At 36.0% G+C, this 21,240-nt stretch overlaps 1 protein-coding gene across 1 annotated transcript; it reads left to right on the top strand.

Moving 5' to 3' along the window:
* The first annotated feature begins 195 nt into the window (after nucleotides 1-195).
* Nucleotides 196-16,960, top strand: LOC145500686 (phosphatidate cytidylyltransferase 2-like). The gene is made up of 17 exons (XM_081480211.1): nucleotides 196-431; nucleotides 1,804-1,833; nucleotides 3,097-3,185; nucleotides 3,745-3,841; nucleotides 4,272-4,369; nucleotides 7,646-7,742; nucleotides 8,102-8,162; nucleotides 8,851-8,909; nucleotides 9,298-9,380; nucleotides 9,684-9,739; nucleotides 10,274-10,305; nucleotides 10,801-10,869; nucleotides 13,830-13,877; nucleotides 14,353-14,457; nucleotides 14,751-14,885; nucleotides 15,634-15,737; nucleotides 16,178-16,960. Exons 1-17 carry the CDS (start codon nucleotides 342-344, stop codon nucleotides 16,287-16,289), a joined length of 1,365 nt encoding a protein of 454 aa, XP_081336337.1. The 5' UTR covers nucleotides 196-341; the 3' UTR covers nucleotides 16,290-16,960.
* The last annotated feature ends 4,280 nt before the right edge of the window (nucleotides 16,961-21,240 follow it).

Below are 21,240 nucleotides of genomic sequence, written 5' to 3' on the forward strand. Positions count from 1 at the left end.
ATTTAAATTGTCATTTAAATTCTCTTTCCGCGTCTAGTGTAGTTACGGTTGATAAGAAATCACGTGACGCGAGCAAACCGGGATACCCGAGCCAACCTCGTTCCCAGGTCTAACGAGGTTGCACCCGAGCCAGTTTCCTGGTCAAAGGAATGACCTCGGGCAAGGCAAGCCTTGTTGTCCCGGTGTGCTCTGCGACCCGTGTACTCCGCCATTACAACTGATCAAAACACCAAACGGTCTAAAGTTCACGGTGTATAGATCAGTTTTTCTTGCACTTGTGGTGAAAGTACGACCTCGACGAGCTGAAAATTCGACGCTGAAGGAGGTGTTCTCCTTGGGAGATGTCAACGGAACCGGGTGCTACAAGAAGACGTGCAAAAGAAGGCTTTGCAGTGAATGGATCAAGTGAAGATTTTTTAGATGGAATGAAGGTGCAGTGCTCTATGGCTAAGTCACGAGATTGTAACGTTTTGTTTCAGGATTGTTGTTGCAGTTGCATCAGTTCTCTTTCATATATGCAAGACAGCAAGATCTTCCTTGGCAAGACTGCTTTTGAAGCATTGTCTAAAATAGCCGATATGCAATGCATGTGTAACGCTTTCGGAACTTTGTTTTCTCGTCTTTTTTTTTTTCAGCATGAAATTAAACTTTTAAAAGCTGTCATGCAAAATTGGCAGCGACGAACGATTTCTATAGTTTTTTTTTCCACAAGTGCTTGAGGTTTGATTATCTTTATCTCGAAAAACTGTTATTTAGCGATCACTCGCTGCGCTTGTGGTTTGCCCGTACCCACAGAAATGCCAAAATTAATGCTGTCGAAAAAATATAAGCTTATAAGATCTCCATTGTTTGAAAATTAATGTACAAGCATAATGGCTTTTATGGGATTAATCTTATCCGTTGGCGATTCTGAAATTATGCATCGTCACTTTGTTCAATTATTTGCAATCTGCGAGACGAAGCGGTGATTATGATGCTGAAATCGAAATACGTACAGTGTACACGCATTAGGAACTCTGAAGGCTATGCTACGTATGTGAGACTGATTCTTTCGGCAGGAGAATGTTGTAAGAAGTGCTGTAAGATTACTTTGATTAATCAATTTCCTCGTGACAACAACATCACCGTTGGATGAACGTTGCTGTTTATTAGGAATTGGTCAAAGTTTATATCAATAATAACATTTATCTTAACCAGATAGCATTGCATGTTATTCCCTAATAGATCAATAAGGTTTTGTGAATAATAACTAGCAAATATTGCATGTTTCTTTAAGATAATTTTGCACAGGTGTTTTTGTCAGTGATGTGCCTAATATTATGTAATTCCTTATTCAAAAAAAGGCACAAGTAGCTGAACATGGTCTCTCTAAGTTTTTTAGCTGAGAATACTGAAGATGAGTCAACCTATCTTGTCACATTTTGTACAAGCAAGTCTGTTGCTTAAATAATTCCAAATTTTGTCATCCTTTCATAAAACTTAACCCTTAAAATATATGTAGGCATTTGATTGTTATACAGGTAAACAAAAAGGTATACTGCCAAACTCTGAAATTTTTTAATTGCACCTTTAGCAGTCTTACATGTGGTAAATTGCAGATCAACAGTGTCTAGAAAATGGATCTTGATGAAAGTGTAACACTGAATGATCAGAAATATGGAAATAATTTATCCCTTACCAATGTAATCAGATTGCCCTTTGTGTTACTTACTTGGTCGGTTGGTCCATTGGTCGGTCGGTCAATTGGTCATGATAATTACATGTGTATAGGATTAACACTTGTCTCACTGTTTAATGTTACAGCGAGAAGAAGACAAAAAACAAGAAGACCAGGTTTGTGATCATGTCTTGTTCTTTTTACACCAGCCTTGATCATGTTTGTGGGGCATTCATCAATGTGTCTACCATGAGATCAGAGATATATTGCCATCTAATACTTCTCTTTTTTCAACTTTCCCAAAGTTTGAGCTGCCTCTTAAATTACAATTCTGTGATTCTCTTCCATGTTTTCATCAGCCTAATATTATCTAGATAAATTGATAATTCATTATAAATTATTCAAAACATTTACATAAATTATATGTACTTTTAGATTTCATCAAATTGTGACACTTTAGATACAGAAATTAGATGGCTATTACAAAAATATTAGCCTGCTTAGCAAGCATTCCTGGAAGAAGTAGTGTTAAGCTGTGTGACAACTGGGAGAGCGAGGGTACCTCCTCTCGCCAAGGATTGCTCCTATCCTAGTCTCTGTGAACCACACACTTGAAGTGCCTATGAAGTAAAAAGTAATTGCTGCTCATTTGAAAGGCTTTTCAAAGTAAAGAAGAATGGCGTTTCCCTTTTTGGAATATCTGTTTTCGTTGTAGAGATCTTTATGTTTTTGTGTTATGCAAATGAGGAAAGGAATGACGTCATAGGTGGTTCCACTTGAACAGTAAAACACTGAATCAAGAATATCTCTAGAAATATTGGAGCAGTGTTCTTCAAACTTGACACCACAAATGTGCATCACAAAAGAAACAGAATGACACCTTCTGTGATGTTGCCATGGCAACACTTTTGGCTCCAGTCTCTTTCTGTGAAAAACCAAATATGCCAATTTGCAACCCTTTGAAAAGAGACAGAGGGTCTTGCTCGGAACACACATGATTCCCATATTGTCTAAACTCTCCCCATTAGATTGTTGGGAGTGGATGATCCTTGTTTAAGATAAAATCTGGTATTGTTAGTTTTAATTAAAACAGGACCAGTGGCACAACTGTTGTCATGGCGACGGCGTGACGGGTGTCATTTTGTTTCTTTTGTGATGTACATTTCTGGTGCCAAGTTTAAAGAACACTGCGTTAATATTTCTAGAGATATTCTGATTGAGTGTTGAACTGTTTTAGTGGAACCACCTATGACGTCATCACTTATAATACAAAAACATGAATATCTCTAAAACGAAAAAAGATATTCCAAAAAGTAAAACGCCATTCTTCTTTACTTTGAAAAGCCTTTCAAATCAGCAGCAACTATCTTTTACTTCATAGGCACTTTAACTGTGTTAAAATAAGAGTAATCATCTGTAACTTTGCTGTTTTATTTTAGGAAATAGAAACTTCAGGAACCAAGCAGGAAAATAATCCTGACACAGCCCCAGCTGAACAGCTAAGCATGTTGACAAGTTTGAACCCAAAGTATGGGATCTTCCAGCAATTGATACTGTTTATGTTCAGAATCAGTTTTCATAGAAATCCAAGTCTTGTATGTTCATCTAGTAGCATACTTATTCAAGTCCTTCATGTACATATGTACAAGTCTACAGATATCTTGTTTCACTCTTGGGTGTCTTAGTAGATTTTCCTAATATATAAGCTATCATAAAAGTCGTCAGATCCATAAGTTCTTAAGATTTGACAGAAAATCTGATGATATTTTTGTTAAATCTCCAATTTTATATTGCAAGGGAAAAATTTATATACCATTTTGGCCTGATTTGGGCCTTTATTTTGCCAACTTCAATTCTAAGTACTTAGCCAAAGTACAGGATAGTACAGAAAAAATCATGAAATTTTGTGCCTTCAGGGTCCATGTAGAGTTCCCAAAGCATGTCCTTGATGTACTTTCTTCTGTCATGCACAATTAAAGAGACCTTGTAACTTCTACAACTCATTTATATTCTTCTTGGGGTCCTTATTTGAGACCCTATAAAGAATGATAACAGCTGTACGTGACTGTATGGTTTGTAAATTTCAGATGGAGAAACTGGTGGATCAGAGGAATGTTTTCATTAGTGATGATTGCAGGTTTTGCTGTTATTGTCTACTTTGGTCCACTGGCTTTAATCCTCTTGGTGAGTTCATGACAAGCCGTAAAACCCTTATTCCATTTGACCAGCATTCAAAGAGTGAATGCTGGAAAGTTGTCATTGAAAAACCAAGGATATGGGGCTTCTGGTTTAAATGTGTATGCCTACATGTAGTTAGCAAACACATGGCTCAGTGGAGTTGCTGGACAGGTGTTTTACTTCTGGTCATTTTTATTGTTTTTAAAACAAATCAAAATCAATCTTGGAACAGAACTTCAGAGAATAACTCATTTTGTCAAGGTTACACAGTAAGGAATGAAGAATTGAGAAACGAGATTCGAATGGGCAAACAGGCGCTGTACCATTTCTTCCTTTTGTATTCAGTTTTTTCTGTACTTGATACATGTAAGAGGCATGTTAAAGAAAATTCATATCAGAGTATTAGACTGTTGTTTTTTGTTCTCTTGCATTATAGATCCAGTGTATTCAAATCAAGTGTTACCATGAAATTATTTCCATCGGACACAAGAAGTATCAAAAATACAACCTGCCCTGGTTTAGGTCATTAAGTTGGTAGGGACACTTTCATGTAATTAATATATAATTACATGATTACATGTAGTAGTTATTGTTAACTTTTGTAAGTTGTTTTTGAAGTGTAGATCTGTATTATTAAGAGTGTGTCCATGAGAAAACCAGGCAGGAGGTGATGCAGCTCATATCACTGATTTCGCTCAAACTTGGCACAAATGTTGAGTTTGGTGAGTAAATGATCATGGCAAAAACTTAGGTCAAATATTTTATTCCCCTCAAGTTAGGGGGACACCCTCCAAAAATGGCCGTTTGTCACTAATTTATGCATATTTAATTAGCTGTCTTTGATTTAGTATTTCTGCAACAAGAAAGGCCATGTAAAAAAGAAATCCACTGGATCATGTTCTACTATTGTTAGTCTCAAAGCACAGATATTCATTTAAACCAGTCAATTTGATTTCTCCCCATGACTCTATCTTAAGTAAGGTGCATATTTTGTAGTGTTTTGAATAGCCTGTAATTGAAGGCAAATGTCTGAACTGGGCAACAGCAAATACACTTTATTCTAACATGGATAGTGAGAGCAATTACTAAAGTTCTCAAAAAAGCCGTAAAATGTTTGGAGACTTCAATATTTTTTCTGTGCTGGCATACTGTTTACATAGCACTTTATGATTTTTGGCCTTTTCATGAACATTCACTTAAACACAAAAGCATTTTTCTATCTTAACCTAGCTCGAAATTAGCAAGAAATACCTACCTAAATATTTTCTTATCAATATCCAGTATAAATTCGGCAAAAAGAAACACTTGAGACATTTCTTTCATATATTTTCAGAGCTACATTTTGTGGCATTCTCACAATATCGAAAAAATGCAGCAGAAGAAGATTAGACATGTAAGTTCCTTCAACTTAGGTTTTCAGGTGTAAAATAGAATGGAAACAAGAAATAATTACTACATACATGTACATGTCACTTAGACGCAATTTTGCGCTCTCTTTGATTCTTGGATTGCAAAATGTCCAGTTTTGTGTCATCTGTTCCGTTGCTTCGACCCGAGGTTTAACGAGAATACCATTGCCATCCTGCTTTCATCATCACAGATATCAACAGCTGTCAAAAAAGCTACTCAAAAGGCTGTATAAAATCCAGGGAGAGCGGTCACTTTAACATACAGATTGCTTTTAAAATACATCGCAAAACAATCCACCATCTTTATAACTTTAAATGTTGAAAAGTCAGTAGTTACCTTCTTTTAATTCAGTAGCTTCGTCATGTATGGTGATACGAATTGTAGCACTTAATATCGTCAAAGATGGCAGAATGTCTCGTGGTGGGCTTTGGAAGAAATCTGTTTAGTATTACACTTACAGCAGTGATGGCTCTACCCAGATTTTAAATGGCCTTTTGAGTAGCTTCCTCGACAAATGTTGATATCTCTGATGATGAAAGCGGGATGGCAGTGGATATTCTGTTTAAACCTTGGGTCGAAGCAACGAAACACACTGGGAACAGATGACACAAAACTGGACATTTCGCAATCCAAGAATCAATGAGAGTGCAAAATTGCACCTAAGTGGCATGTATGTAGTAGTTATTTCTTGTTTCCATTCTACTTCATGCCTGAAAACCTAAGTTGAGGGAACTTATGCATTGAATCTCCTTCTGCCGCGTTTTATCGATATCTGTGAGAATGCCACAAAATGTAGTTCTGAAAATATTTGACAGAAATGTCTCAAGTGCTTCTTTTCGCCAAATTTATACTGGAAATTGATAGGAAAATACTTAGCTGAATATTTCTTGTTGATTTTGTGTTTAGTTAGACAGAAAAATGGCTTTTGTGTTTTAGTGAATGTTCATGAAATGGCCAAAAATCGTAAAGTCCTATGTAAACAGTATGCCAGCACAGAAAAAATGTTGAAGTCCCCAAACATTTTATGGCTTTTTTGAGAACTTTAGTGATTGCTCTCACTATCCATGTTAGAATTCAGACATTTGCCTTCAATTAAAGACTATTCAAAACACTACAAAATATGCACCTTACTTAAGATGGAGCCACAGGGAGAAATCAAATTGTCTGGTTTAAATGAATATCTGTGTTTGAGACTAATAATAGTAGAACATGATCCAGTGGATTTCATTTTCACATGGCCTTTCTTGTTGTAGAAATACTAAATCAAAGACAGCTAATTAAATATACATAAACTAGTGACAAACGGCCATTTTTGGAGGGGGTTCCCCTAACTTGAAGGGAATAAAATATTTTGACCTAAGTTTTTGCCATGATCATTTACTTACCAAACCCAACATTTGTGCCAAGTTTGAGCGAAATCAGTGATTTGAGCTGTATCACCTCTGTTATGAAAAATTGTCTAAGTCTAGTTCTAGAACAATCTAGAACCTGAGGTCATTCAGCCGTGACCAATTTGTATAAGAACATTCCAGAACATTCTGTTCCTTATGTAATTACTCGGATTAGAAACTGTGTCAAACTACTTAATTTACTTCCAAATAGAAGTTTCTAGAACTTTAAGCCTCATTTATATTGGAGTGAGCATTTCTTCTGTGAGACAGATTGATTCAAATTTGAAGAAGCTTAGTGCTGTAAATTCGTGACCTTACCTTACGGAAATAAATTAGTTTGTTGCTGTTACCGGCGATCCTGAGTTCTGTCTGGAAACAACCCTGCTCTACAACGATACTAGTAACAACCTCTTACCTGGTTCTGGTTTTCTCATGGACACACTCTTAATAGTCCTGGTAAAAATTATGCTGTCATTTGTTTTCATCTCTATCTCAGCCAGCATCAAGACTGTGTTTTACCACATATCCAAAAACCTCAAAGTTCATCAAAAATACCTGTACTCCTCTGTGCATTGTTTTCCCAACTCTTGTCTTGGTATTTAGAAATGTGGTAAATTACTCTACTTGAGTTATTCTTGTCTTGTGTTGAAAAAGCCAGTCACTGCAATTATGTAGGCTGGGAATTCATTTATTCTACTGTTGTTGACAGATGTAGGGCAATGCATCACGCTATAAAGTTACTAAATACTGTAGAGTGTCTAACCTCCCTTACCTTCCTTAGCCCCCCCCCCCGAGCTTGCTTGCAGGCTATTTTGTGCCTGGGTTGTGAGGATTGCTTTGCTGTTCACAGTGGAGGCTTCAGGCTTTCTATTCCCCACACCTTGATGCATTTGTTAGTTAAAATTATTTAATTCTCACAATTTGATTGTTCAGCCTGATTGTTACGGGAAGTAAGATGTCACGATTCACAAGTGATTGGTTTCATCATTGTTGTTTCATTTTTAATTAGGTATTTCCTTGGTTGTGCAAACTTCTTCTTTTATGGTGAGAGCATTACTGATTATTTTAATGGCAATCCAAACCCTCAAGTTGACGATGCATCAGAGGTGAGTTTGATTCCCCACTTGTTATCAAAATCTTATTTCTCCTGGCAATATCAGTGCCTTCTTAAACACACAGGTGATGAGAACTGATAAATAATCAGCTAGAGATACATGTATAGCCTTGGTACTCCAACAATTTTATTATTAGTTGTTGCCTCAAGTCAGAAAGAATGTCAAGCTTTGGACACAATATTGTTAAAACAGCTTCATTTACAGATACATACATGTATGTGTGGACAAATGTTTACTCTGGAACCAAATTTTTTCTTTCCTGTTCACTTCATGTCTTGCTGTTCACAACTTACAGTATCTTGACTTGAAGTAATCTTATTTATAGTGCTTTGCATGTTTGTTTTCTGCAGGAAGTGGTCAAAACGTACATTACATATCACAGGCTGATTTCATATTCACTATATTTAATTGGTATGTATATTGTATATTTTCTGTTGAGACAATCTACATGTAGTGCCTTGTAAACATTTATGCATTTAGATTGTTGCGTAGAAATTAGCAGCCAATAAATTATCACTTGCCATTCTAAGGCCATCTTATGCAAGGACTGTTGGCGAACCTATTGTACTTGTCATGGACCTCCCCCCATCTCCCTCCCCATGAAACACAGGACATAGGTGGTGCTTTATAGGGGCCTTCACTCTTTGCCTTGCCCAGGGGGTGGGGATAAGTATTATTTTAGTCTGTTATCTTGCCTGAGTGAACCTGGAGCAAGGGCCTAGCTACAAGTGTTTTGAATGTCATATTGGAATGTTGTTATTTTCTGGATGCGAAAGCATTTACTGAACAGCATTTGCAATGCCAAACAGACAGTGTACATCATCATTATTTTCTACACCCAAGCTTTAGACAAGGTAGAATTGATTACTTACAAGCATGATTTCTGCCCTGTCTTTGTCTATCTGTAGAAAAAATTCCAACACTACTTAGAACCCAGGTAGAGGTGGACAGGGTTTTGCAATACATTCCTGCTTGTGCACTATTTTATACCACTCTACAATGACAACTAAATACACTGTTGCAAGACCTCTTGCAAAATCCGAAGAAGATCTTGAATGTGATTTTGGTTATCATAGTGCTTTCCATTGTTTCTTTGCAGGTTTCATTTTGTTTGTATTAAATTTAAAAAAGGAACACTACAAAGTGCAGTTCTCACTGGTAAATATAACTTGTTTTTGAGTTTCTTTTAAAATGTATCTAGAACAATGGCTCACACAGGCCTCAGAAAGTCCTTGCAAATGAGAGAGTTACGTTTTCTCCTTGAAAATTCCTTGCATTTTTTACCTCCAGTCCATGAATTTTGTTAGCAAGTCCTTGAATACTCAAAATCATAATGAAATCCCTGAGTTAGTACTACAGAACTGTAGCACAAATGTATTATGGTTGTTAGAAATTGTAAGCATTTTAGGTTCAAATTGCAAATGGAACTGTATGTGTCCAGCCTCTGTAAAATTTTGTGCACTATAAAGTAATAGCTTTCAGTATTTAATTTAATAATATTGTTGACATCAATATAAAGATGTTTTGATGCTCTGTTGACTTTTAGTTTGGCTGGACCCATGTGACATTGTTGATTGTTGTTACTCAGTCACACCTCATCATGCAGACCCTGTTTGAAGGACTTATTTGGTGAGTGCAATGGTACATTACATGCTTGTTTTACTGAAAAAGTAGTTCCTGGTTTACAGTGTATGTATAGAGGACTGATTTCTATGTTTTGTATACATTTTGTTGCTTCTAGCACTTTAATATCAAATGTATTGGCTGCACAGGAATTGTGTGTGTCTCAAAATCAGACCTGACATGTGTCAAAGTACGTTGCTTTGATGTATTGGATGGTGAATAGACAGTTGGAGAAAAACAAAATAAACATTTCCTGGAAAGAAAATGTGGTAAAAAAGTGGTAATCCTTTTTTTCTGATATCTTGGCAGGTTCTTCCTTCCAGTTAGCATGGTGATTTGTAATGACATCTTTGCTTATATTTTTGGTATGTTCATTTTCTGTTTTAACTTTAAAAATGCTCTATTTGTACATAATAACTTGCTACCAACAGTTGTAACACCTCATTACACAAAATTTTTGTGATAACAAATTTTCATATTGTTCTTCCCATTTCACAAAAATTTGATTTGAAATAAAAAGGAAGCTGCTTGTTGAAGGGAGGGAGGTGTGATGGCCTCATGGTTAGTGTGCTTGTCTCCCGAAATACTCCTAGTCACTTCATGCTGCTGAAACCATGATAAGCTCAGCCTATGGGCCGCTTGGTTTGTATGCAGACTTTACCTTTTTCTTACCTGCTTGTTGAAGAGTTAACCAAATTCATGAAACTGACATGCTGCCAAATATTGTTCCTCTAAAATGAGGAAATTAAGTTGCTCCCATTTGGTGTAATGAGATTCTGTTAGTTATTAGTCTGCTGTTTTAAAAATCCTTAAGGACCACTAAATATTGATGATTTTATTAAGTAATAACTATTGTTACATGTATTCTTGCTACTTTGTGTACTTTTTCATTTATGCAGGATTCTTTTTTGGTCGGACACCTCTTATCAAGGTAGACATGCCCATTTAAATTGTTTTTGTTTATTTTTTCTTAATATTGCAGTACTACAGTATAGTAATTTCTTACAGTGTAGTAATACTAGTTTTTAAGAAAATAGCTGTCGTTATGATATATTTTGTTATCCATCTATTTTAAAAGAGGGAGAGAGTACAAGTTGTTCCTATTTCTTATTTAATGTTTTTCTTAATATTAAGAAGTCAAGAGGACCTGAGCACTGTCATTGAACTCACAAATGACAGTGCTTCTGTCCACCCAGGTGTATTGAAATAGGGACTGGTTAATTGTTTTTACAGTGCAAACTTGTAAAAAACCTGCCATGGACTAGCATTCCATCAAAGGGGAGCAGCCACACTCGTCAGAGTTAAAGTGGGTTATGTGGGCTTCCTGACTTGTAAGCAAAGTTTGCCATTCAGTTAGTACAGCTGAACTCAAGAAACTTCTGTCATGCTTGGTGATAAAGTTAAATCTTAACATTTTACTATTTAGCTGTCTCCAAAGAAAACATGGGAAGGTTTCATTGGTGGAGGAGTGACTACAGTTATCTATGGATGGATGGTGAGTGTCCGAGTTGAAAAATACTAAATTTGTTTACTGCTCTTAGTAAGTATAGATTGAAGTAAGGATGGGAGTTCTTTGTGTAAATGATTACATGTAGGTTACCTGTGAAATAAATATCCCAGGATGCAATGTTGATTTCCTGTTTTTAGCTGTTATTGAATTAGCCTTGTGTTCACACAGATACTTTCATGAGTTCTTATGTCTCTCCTTTATTTCTTGAAACAAATTTGTTTGCCCCACAAGCTCCTCTAGGGAGATTACACCTTAACTTTAAAGCAACTTAGATTTAATATTAAGAAATTAGAAATGATGGTAATAATAATAATTAAATTATAATTAAATTTATATAGCGCTAATTATATAAAATATTCCTAAGCGCTTTACATTTTAAAATATAAAAATATAAAATATACACATTTATAAAAATTTAAAATATGAAAAGTAGCATTGCAAATAAAAGAATTGATAAAAGTACAATAAAATTTATCACTGAATGTTACAGGCTTCTCTGAACAAATATGTTTTTAGCTGTTTTTTAAAAGAGTAAATGTTTGGCGCCATCTGAATGGGCTTTGGAAGCTTGTTCCACATTGATGGCCCAGCATAGGCAAATGCCCAATCACCCAATGTCTTACATTTCGTTCAAGACGTAACTAACAACGTGAGATCGTTAGATCACAGAGCACTTCATGGAGATGACTTTTTCCTTATAAGATCTGAGATATAACGAGGAGCCATACCATTTAACGCCTTGAACACAAATATTAAAACCTTAAACTTTATCTGGAACTCAACAGGTAGCCAGTGAAGGTCAATTAAGTAGAGGGTGAGATGATCAAATTTAGGCACTAGGCATACAAGTCTTGCTGCGGCATTAAGAATTTTTTGTAGGCGGTTCAGTTGATATTGTGGCACTCCAGAGAGCAGTGAGTTGCAGTAATCTAGGTGCGACATCACAAAGGCGTGAACTAAAACTTTAGTAGCCTCACTTGAAATGAACTTCCTAAGTTGCCTGATGTTGTAGGGACCCTTGAAAGCGTTGCTACAGATGTTCCCAGTGTGAATATCCATTGCCATATGCTCATCGAACCAACATCCCAGATTTTGAACACTCTTAACAGGCTCGATAGATGAATCAATAACCGTGATGGAATTTATATTTATCTTCGAAAGTTGACCACGAGAGCCAATAATCAAGAATTCAGTTTTAGAATCTTTAGCTGATCATGAACTATTTTCGAACTTTCGTCCTGTCTCGAATTTATATTTTCTATCCAAAGTTACGGAGAAAGCAGTTGCAGCACAATTAATGGACCACCTTAATGATAATGAAGGCTTATTAGAAGAATTTCAGTCGGCATATAAATCTCATCACAGTACAGAGACTGCGCTTGTGAGAGTTCAAAATGATATTTTGAAGGCTATTGACAATAACAGATCGGTTATATTACTATTGCTTGATTTATCGGCTGCGTTTGATACTGTCGATCATTCGATTTTGTTAGCTAGACTACAAAATCGCTTTGGTATTAGGAACACTGCTCTTAATTGGTTTCATTCGTATCTTCACTCACGCGAACAGTTTGTTTCTGTCAATGGAATTGAATCGTCAAAGAAGAATTTACCCTACGGGGTACCACAGGGTTCTGTACTGGGACCCTTGTTGTATTCCCTTTATACAAGTCCGCTGGGTGACATAGCCAGAAAGCATAGCATACCGTTTCATCTCTATGCAGATGACACACAGTTGTACTTGTCGTTTACGTCCAATTGCCCTAATCATCTATCAAGCTCAAAGATGGCAGTAGAATTATGTGTTAAGGACATTGGGGACTGGATGCTGCGCAACAAACTTAAGTTAAATCGGGATAAGACTGAACTTTTGGTTATTAGTTCTAAATATCGTCCACGACCACCCCTCGACTATATACGAGTTGGTGATGAAGTAATCAAGTCTAGTAAACAGGCCAGGAATTTAGGAGTTGCATTCGATCAATGTTTGGATTTCAAAGAACACGTTAAAATAACCTGCAAGAGCGCATTTTTCCGCATTCGTAGTATAGCTAAAATTAGGCGATACCTATCCCAGAGTACTACTGAGACCATTGTTCACGCTTACATAACATCGCGTTTGGACTATTGTAATGCCCTACTGTACGGTCTCCCAAAGTATCTGATTAATAGACTTCAGCTTGTACAGAACTCAGCAGCTCGCCTTGTTACCTTGACTAGAAGGCAGGAACACATCACACCAATACTAAGGAGCTTACATTGGTTGCCAGTTCATTTTACGATTATTTTCAAAATATTGTTGTTAACTTACAAAGCTCTGAATGGACTGGCCCCTGATTACATTAGAGACCTGCTGCAATTTAACATTTCTGGTCGGACACTAAGATCTTCAAACAACAGGTTGCTTGATGAGCCTAGAGCAAATCTTAAAACGTATGGTGAAAGGGCTTTTTCTGTGGCGGCACCAAGGCTCTGGAATAAACTACCCCTCCGGATCAGACTTTCATCATCAGAGGCAGTTTTTAAGGCTAATCTTAAGACTTATCTTTTTAAGCGTGCATTTGATTTGTAGTTTTTTACTTTTTATTTGTAGCCTAATTGTATTATATAGCGTATTTAATTCTTAGGATTTTAACTTTTAGGATTTAGGATTTTAGGTTTTTAAAGAATTAGGATTTTAATTTTAAAGTATTGTAAAGCGCCATGGACAATTAGTGGAAAATGGCGCTATATAAATGTATATTTATTTATTTATTTATTTATTTAATCATAAGATGATGAATGACGGTAAGAACCATAACAAAACACACAGCCACACACTTTGTGTGTGCTGAGTCATTCAGCATACCACATCCAGAATAATTAAATCAGACTAGTGAGGGAAAAAAGGAGAAATAAAATGAAGTAAATATATAAGTTAACAAAAGAATATCTGTTTTTCTCAGATTTCTAACTTCATGTGCCAGTATCAGTATTTCATCTGTCCTGTTGAGGTAAGGCTAAGAACTGCATCCCTGTATTGCACAAAATGTAATTTAATTCACCTTGATCAATCCTGTTCTAAAATGCTTGATAATCTTTTCCTGCGTTAGTCCGAACTGTGTTTTAATTTTCAAATTAAGCTCCCATTCATGACAAGTTCCTGCAGAACACTCTGGCTCATTGCATATATATGTATGTGTAGTTGTGTTACATAATTTTATTTTTTGAAAGTTTCCCCTCAAATTAGGAGACTTGTAAATAACACCATTCCATTTAAGTAGAAATACAATAAAAGTCATTTAAAAGACAAGATAAACAAATCAATAACACGGATGATTTAGAGAGACTACAAAGTAATGGAACTCGGGCTTAATTTTAGGCTGGATATTTTCAAGATGTGCCATATGTCTCTTAGTTTCTTTACCTTTTAAATTGAGAGCTGTTGTTATTAATAGTCTCACATTTGCAAACTTTCTTTTTCTTCAGTTCAGTGGCTCAGTCACAGATTTCAAGATAACTTGTGAGCCTTCAGCTCTTTATAGACTGACAGCCTACACCATCCCAGCACCAGTCAAATATTTCCTAGGATTTGTAAGTCTCCAGTTTTCAAATGAATAAAAGTTATAATTACTCTAAAGCCTTTGTTGGGAGTGAATGGTCAGAGTAAATTCTCTAAGCACAAATTTAATTCATTCCCACCAAAAAAAAAAACAGATTCTACCACCAAATGCCACCAAAAGACATGGCCTCAGGAATCCACTGAAGCACAGTTCTCTGCTTCATGAAATGTCTGCTTATATTGTTGATTTCAGTGTAAAAAAATGTTTGTTGAGTTGTTTGTTGAAATGCACAGTTGTTTGCTAAACTTCATGTTTTGTTTGTAGGGTGGTTTGACACAAGATGAGGTTTGGCTGTATCCAATGCAGTTTCACTCCATCATTCTTTCACTCTTCAGTTCATTGATTGCTCCATTTGGTGGTTTCTTTGCCAGTGGATTCAAGAGGGCATTTAAAGTCAAAGTAAGTAATTGTTGACAAACATCTTTAATTACATGTACCCGCCATAGTTTGAGCTTGCTTTGGGAAATTAATCTGTACATGCGTATTGAGACACGGAAAGAAAAACTTTTTCACAAGATGAGTCACAAAGTACTTGACAATTTTTGCTAGATGCATAAGTTTGAAATCAGAAATAGCAGTTTTCTGCACATGCAGAGATCTTTGTAAACTTATTTCAATTCGTATTTTATTGTGTGTCATGAGTTGTGACGCATGCTGGAAGTTTAGGAAGTGCTTGAGAGCCAGCCGAGAGCAACTTGAGTGCTCTTTTTTTCTCCATGATGTACAGCTAAAAGCAAAAAATAAATTGTTTTATGACAGCTAGTAATTTACTGACAGAGATATACACGATGGCTTTGACACTGGTTCTGCCCAATTTGTGTTGTTTAATTCACATTTCTTTTTCTTTTTTGCCTCCTGTTTAAAAACTCTAAAGGATTGAACAAGTATTAGGTAAATTGCTATTTTGTTTTTGTCCAGGAGTTGAAGATTTCATGTATTTTCCTGCCAAACATGTTTTCTTTCCTCACTGTTCACTCTGGTCAATCTAACAGGAAAGTTAAAATTTTGGCAAATTTGCCCATACCATGAGCATGTGTCTTTGGATCATGATGCACACTTTAAATGCACGCTGAGTTTTATGGTCGACTATGCTAGCTACGTTATAATGGACCCTGAGGTTAACTTATTAAAATGCACTGTGTTTCAGGATTTTGGTGACACTATTCCTGGCCATGGAGGTCTAGTGGACCGGTTTGATTGTCAGTTCCTAATGGCAACTTTTGTTTACGTTTATCACTCCACTTTCATACGGTAAGCTCCATTTACTTCACTGCTACATATCGATGTATTAAGTGAAGAGGACTCGCTGGGACCAAGACCAACCTATTTGTCATCAGACAGGTCTGACCCTAGTCTCCATATTTCTTAGTAAAGCACTTGATATCACTGCCATTTATTTCCCCAATTCAGTGCAGGATTGTTTAATGTTCAAAACATAAACAGCATTGGAAATTGCTGCATTGCTTTCATTTCAATTTATGGGCTGTGTTCCATGACTTGAATGTTATGGATCAAAAAGAAATCAGCTTCAAATAAGATACATGTAATAAGGGTCTGAGGTTCTGGGAATTGCATTATAAACCCTATATTTTCTGTTGAACATCCATTACTTTGGAGAATTAGTTACAAGGAATTTTGAAGAAAACGTTACATCAAATTTTGCTTGTTTTACAATTATTTCATGATGACAGGGCACCTCAACCACACAAAGTGTTACAGCAAGTTTTGTCACTGTTACCTGAACAGCAGCTGAACATCTACAAGGAGCTCAAATCAAACTTGCTAAGAAGAGGGATCCTATAAACAAATTCAAGATTTTGAGTGTGGGGCATTGGGAGATGATAGTCATTCCAGGATTATAGAATGGAAAGATCAGGGTGGAGGCTCATTAAATGGGAATCTGGTCTGAGCTTTCCTAAGATGTCAAGGCCTTACCATGAAAAAGTTCTTGGGTTTTGAATCTCAACTCTTTACAGTGCGACTGCACTAACCGAGGCTATGCAACAAAGTTTTCCACAAATTTAACAAATAAAAATTGTGGTGGTTAACAACAGTTTCCAACAAATTATCCATGTAGTCGAGCTGTACATTACGAAGGCAACAGATTTGATAAATTTGTAGATAATTTTGTCAGGTGGCCTTGGTTAGAGTAGTTGCACTGTAAGCCAAACCAGTGACCAATACTTAAATTCTCCTGATAAAGTTAATATATAATCAAGCATACAAGTCATGAGAATTTCAGAAATGATCACCAAAGATGAATTGTCTTCAGCTGATATTGAAGTAGATTTTTCCGAGTAGTATCATAAGAAATGTATTAAGACTAGTGTGGAGAACATATATATTGATATCCAGGAGAAAAGGTTTGTGGTACAGTGTACTATGTAGTTTTAGTGAGATTCTTAACATTCCAGTACTGTACATATATGTTTTATTATTAATAATCCTAACCTTAAACATTCCTTGTTGATTCTAGATAACAATTAAATTGTGAGATTGAGATTTATATCGCAACAGTTAATGAGGGTGTATCTTAAGTCAAATATTACGAATAGGAATTAAAAGCAAATAATCCAATAATTTATTGTTTTAGTATAAATTTACTAGTTGTTCAAACTTTTATCTAAATCCTCCTCACAAACACTTGGAAAGTGCAAAGGAGCTGTCATTTTGTTAACAACCACACACTACAAGGCTAGACTCCAACTCCAACAGAATAGATAGTGTGTAGCATAGCCAATTAAAGGATGGCATTCATGGTGGAATGCTAGTACATTGTAGATTTATACAGAAACAAAATAGTTCCATTGACTAACATGCTAAGGATTTTTGCTTTTCATTATTCTTTTCGTTTTTTGCTAGCACAGATTGAAACAATTTGCTTACAAATAGATCGATGGAAATTATTAGCAAGTTTGATTTTGTTCAACTTACAGCACTTCATAAATGAGAGAGCCCATTTATGGAAAGAAGTTCCTCTGATCTTTGAGTGTAGTTCTGTATGGTTAGTCTAAACTGTAAGAAGAGTTGAAGGACACATTCATTTGAGCAGTAAGGCAAACTTTTTTTAGACTCGCAATATACGTTTGCCATAAATTTGTATACACTTATCATGCCTGCAAGAAAATAATCGGGATCTGTGGTACAAGGGGAGGTTCACCAACCACTGGTAATAGAATCTCAACAACTTTTGCTCACCACAATTTATTAAACAGCAGACAGGTGACAAGAACAGAATGAACTAGAAGATAATTATCTCCTAGTTGATTTGATCTTTATTCTTTCTCATTTCATTTGAGTGTTAACATGACTTGCATTTGATTTGGTTTTTCATTATTACGCTAAGCCATACTCGTGCCATTTGGTCACCCAGTAAAACCGAAATCAGTGATTGCAACTGACTCAGGGTTTTTTTCCTAATGATTTAGATGGCAAAAGGGACACTATCTTTACAAGTGCAAAGGTTAGCTTAAGTGATGAATATTACTTCTCATTACCTGTTTTCTTGATGTTGTGGAGTTTAACCTCTGTTAGGGGACACCTCTCTCAGCTGGACAATTCATCTAAGCAGAAAGTCAGTTGTGGTGTTAGCCATGCACTTCCATCCCTCATTTTTAGTCTTATATCATCATCATCATCATCATCATCATCATCATCATCATCATCATCATCACCACGATCACCATCATCATCATCATCATCATCATCATCATCATCATCACCACGATCACCATCACCGTCATCATCACCACGATCACCATCACCGTCACTGTCATCATCATCATCATCATCATCATCATCATCATCACCACGATCACCATCACCGTCACTGTCATCATCATCAACACCATTACCATCATGGTCATTATTGCACCTTTGGATATATAAGGCCTGAAACTGCAGGTTCAACTGCATTAATGTTGAAAGGATAAACTTGATGCTCATTATTCTTTTTGCCAGTTTGGCTGATCGTTATTTTATTCTTGTGGATATTTCCTTTTCATACTGTTGCCTGTTAAGATCTTAAGTGTGGTATCAATGTAGTATTCTATCAAATTCCCAATCATTGTCGGGAGAATTTGGGGATTACAGTATGACAGTGTTTTATCCCCTCATGCCACATGATCACTTGATTCATTTTGTATATTTATTTATATTTTTTCTCTTGGAATGGTAATGCAGCATGCAGCATAAATCTTTGTCAATAAATATTGTTACAATTTAATAATCCAGCTCTTAATTTGTACAAAGTATTTTCAATGACGTTTTATGTAGCAGCATTCATTCGCCAGCATTGTTATACATGTATATAACATGCCTTATATGCAACATAGTGCTAGTTGATTAAGCTTTTATTAAATTAATTAATTTAGATAATATTGAGGCCTAGGACATTGTAAGATCTGTAATCCAACTTTATAAACATTCCTTTGCCAATGATTATCATCTTTTTCAAGCTAATGTCGCGACTTGTCTAGGTGTGACATTTGATAACATGACATAACCTGCTTAAAATTATCAACACCATGTTTCGTGACATCAGGCACTTATGACCTATTATTTTACTTTAGGTGTAAATTAGAAATATTCTGGTAAATATCTAGGTTTTCCTAATTTTTAATTATTTTAGCAACATTATTGTTCAACATAATGTCAAATGAGGTCATTTATGTTTGGTAGTAGTTATTGTGTAAGGTATAATTAATGGAAAATATTAATGGAGTTTTTAGTGCAAGATGTAATGTAATTTTACTACAAGCCTGGCAGCTTTCACTTATTAAACAACTGTTATTAAATTCCTATATCACAAGTAAACTTACAATACTTGTAAAGCACTTGATAAAACTACTTGCAAGGGGCTTGACACTGTCCCTTGAGAGAAGCCTCCTATACAGAGTAAAATGGTGTGTTGGCGGTGGGTAAGGAGACTATTAATTCTAGTAAGGTCTTGCCACCAAACATTTCACAGAAATTGACAATTTGGAAATATTGCCCATTTGAAAATTGCAGTGGCTAGCTGGGTCAATTTGAGTATGATTCTGCAGAATAGTGTTATAGCCTGAATTAAGAGAAAGCTAATACTGGCTAATATAGCAATAGACTGCTAGGCAGCCAGGGAAAGGGCCAATTTTCAATAGACCAAATTCGTATTCTCGGTATTGGACTGGAACTAGCTTGCAATGGAGGCTCATGCTAGGGAATACCATTAAAAAGAGAAAAATGTCATTTGCATTTGAAAAGACTTCCCACATTAGCCTCAGTTGCAAGCTAGTTCCAGTCCAAAACTGGGAATACAAATATCACCTATTTGCGTGGGGTTTCTTTATTTGGCAACTTGCTGTTTCCCACTTGGTCAATAGGGCAGAGGGCTAGTGAAGAAAGGCTCAGCAGGTCATTGGCTGGAAGTACTCCTACTCCAGAATATAAATATATATGGTTGGAGTAGAAAAAGGGCTTAAAAAATAACATAGGAGAAACTTTCATTTGTTTTAAAGAACAGCTGATATCTTAGCCAACAATAACATCACAGATGCTGACTTTGTATGCTCATTCTTGACCTTGGTGTATGAATAAATGAACAATTTTTCTTGTCACAAGGTCTGAAAAATTTTGTAAACAAAGCTTTCGACTGTATCGCAGTCTTCATCAGCGATTAAAGTGAGCTCAGTTGCCACGTGATGTGAGCTCACTTTAATCGCTGATGAAGACTGTGCGATACAGTCGAAAGCTTCATTTACAAAATTTTTCAGACCTTGTGACAAGAATAATTGTTCGTTTATCACAGATGCTCTATTTTTACAAGGAGCAAACTGATCTTTAAAAACCAAGACTGCCAAGTTACAAAATTAAAATGCAAATTGCATGGCAACATACAATCCCTTTGGGATCAAAGTAAGTTTAACTTTATTTTAATGGTCAAAGCAGGTGGGCAAATTCATCCTTACAGCTGGTCAATTTGCCCAGTGCCTGGCCATTAATGAAACCCCTAGTGAATGCAATCACCAAGGGCAAATATGCTAAATTTAAGAACTTCAAATTTCCAAGGGGCAACTAATCAGGCCTGATTGACCGGACCAGATTGTCTTTATAGTTCACCTCTAAATTTTCTTCTGCACTCCAGTTTAAAAAGTCATTGTTTTATTTCCAACTTTTTTTAGGAAAAAAAAAAACTGAAAGGCAATTAAGGAAACAGACAAAAACCCACTCAATGCTATTTCAATTGTTTATTTGTTTACAGAAAAATGTTCATGGATAAGTACTATCCATCCAGGTATTTTCCTTGGACAGGCACTATGGGTTGATAGTGTTCGTCTCTCCAAGGATGAACTCTATCACAGTATTGTATCACGTGATCAGTTTTAACAGGGTTCGTACCCTTTTTCAGAAGCAAATTTCCAGGACTTTTCCAGGACTCTAAAATTCACATTAACCCTTTCACTCCCAAGATCTCAATTGTAATTCTCCTTGCTGTCTGCCATACATTTCATATTTTTTTACTTGAGTTTAACAGATTTCCAGCACTTTCCAGGACCAGTAGCCCTTTTCCAAGACTTTCCAGTCCTGGAAAATGCCACAGTAAAATTCCAGGACTTTCCAGGTTTTCCAGGACCCATACGAATTCTGGTTTAAGCCAATAAAAATCAAAGAAAAAATGCTGAACCATGATGTACATTAGGTTTTTAAGCATATGGTACAGAACCACCCCTTCATCTTTGGCAGACCAAACAAGACCTCAACATGTCATAAGTTTAAC

This window comes from Orbicella franksi, chromosome 10 (genome assembly GCF_964199315.1).
Source record: "Orbicella franksi chromosome 10, jaOrbFran1.1, whole genome shotgun sequence".
Lineage (NCBI taxonomy): Eukaryota > Metazoa > Cnidaria > Anthozoa > Scleractinia > Merulinidae > Orbicella > Orbicella franksi.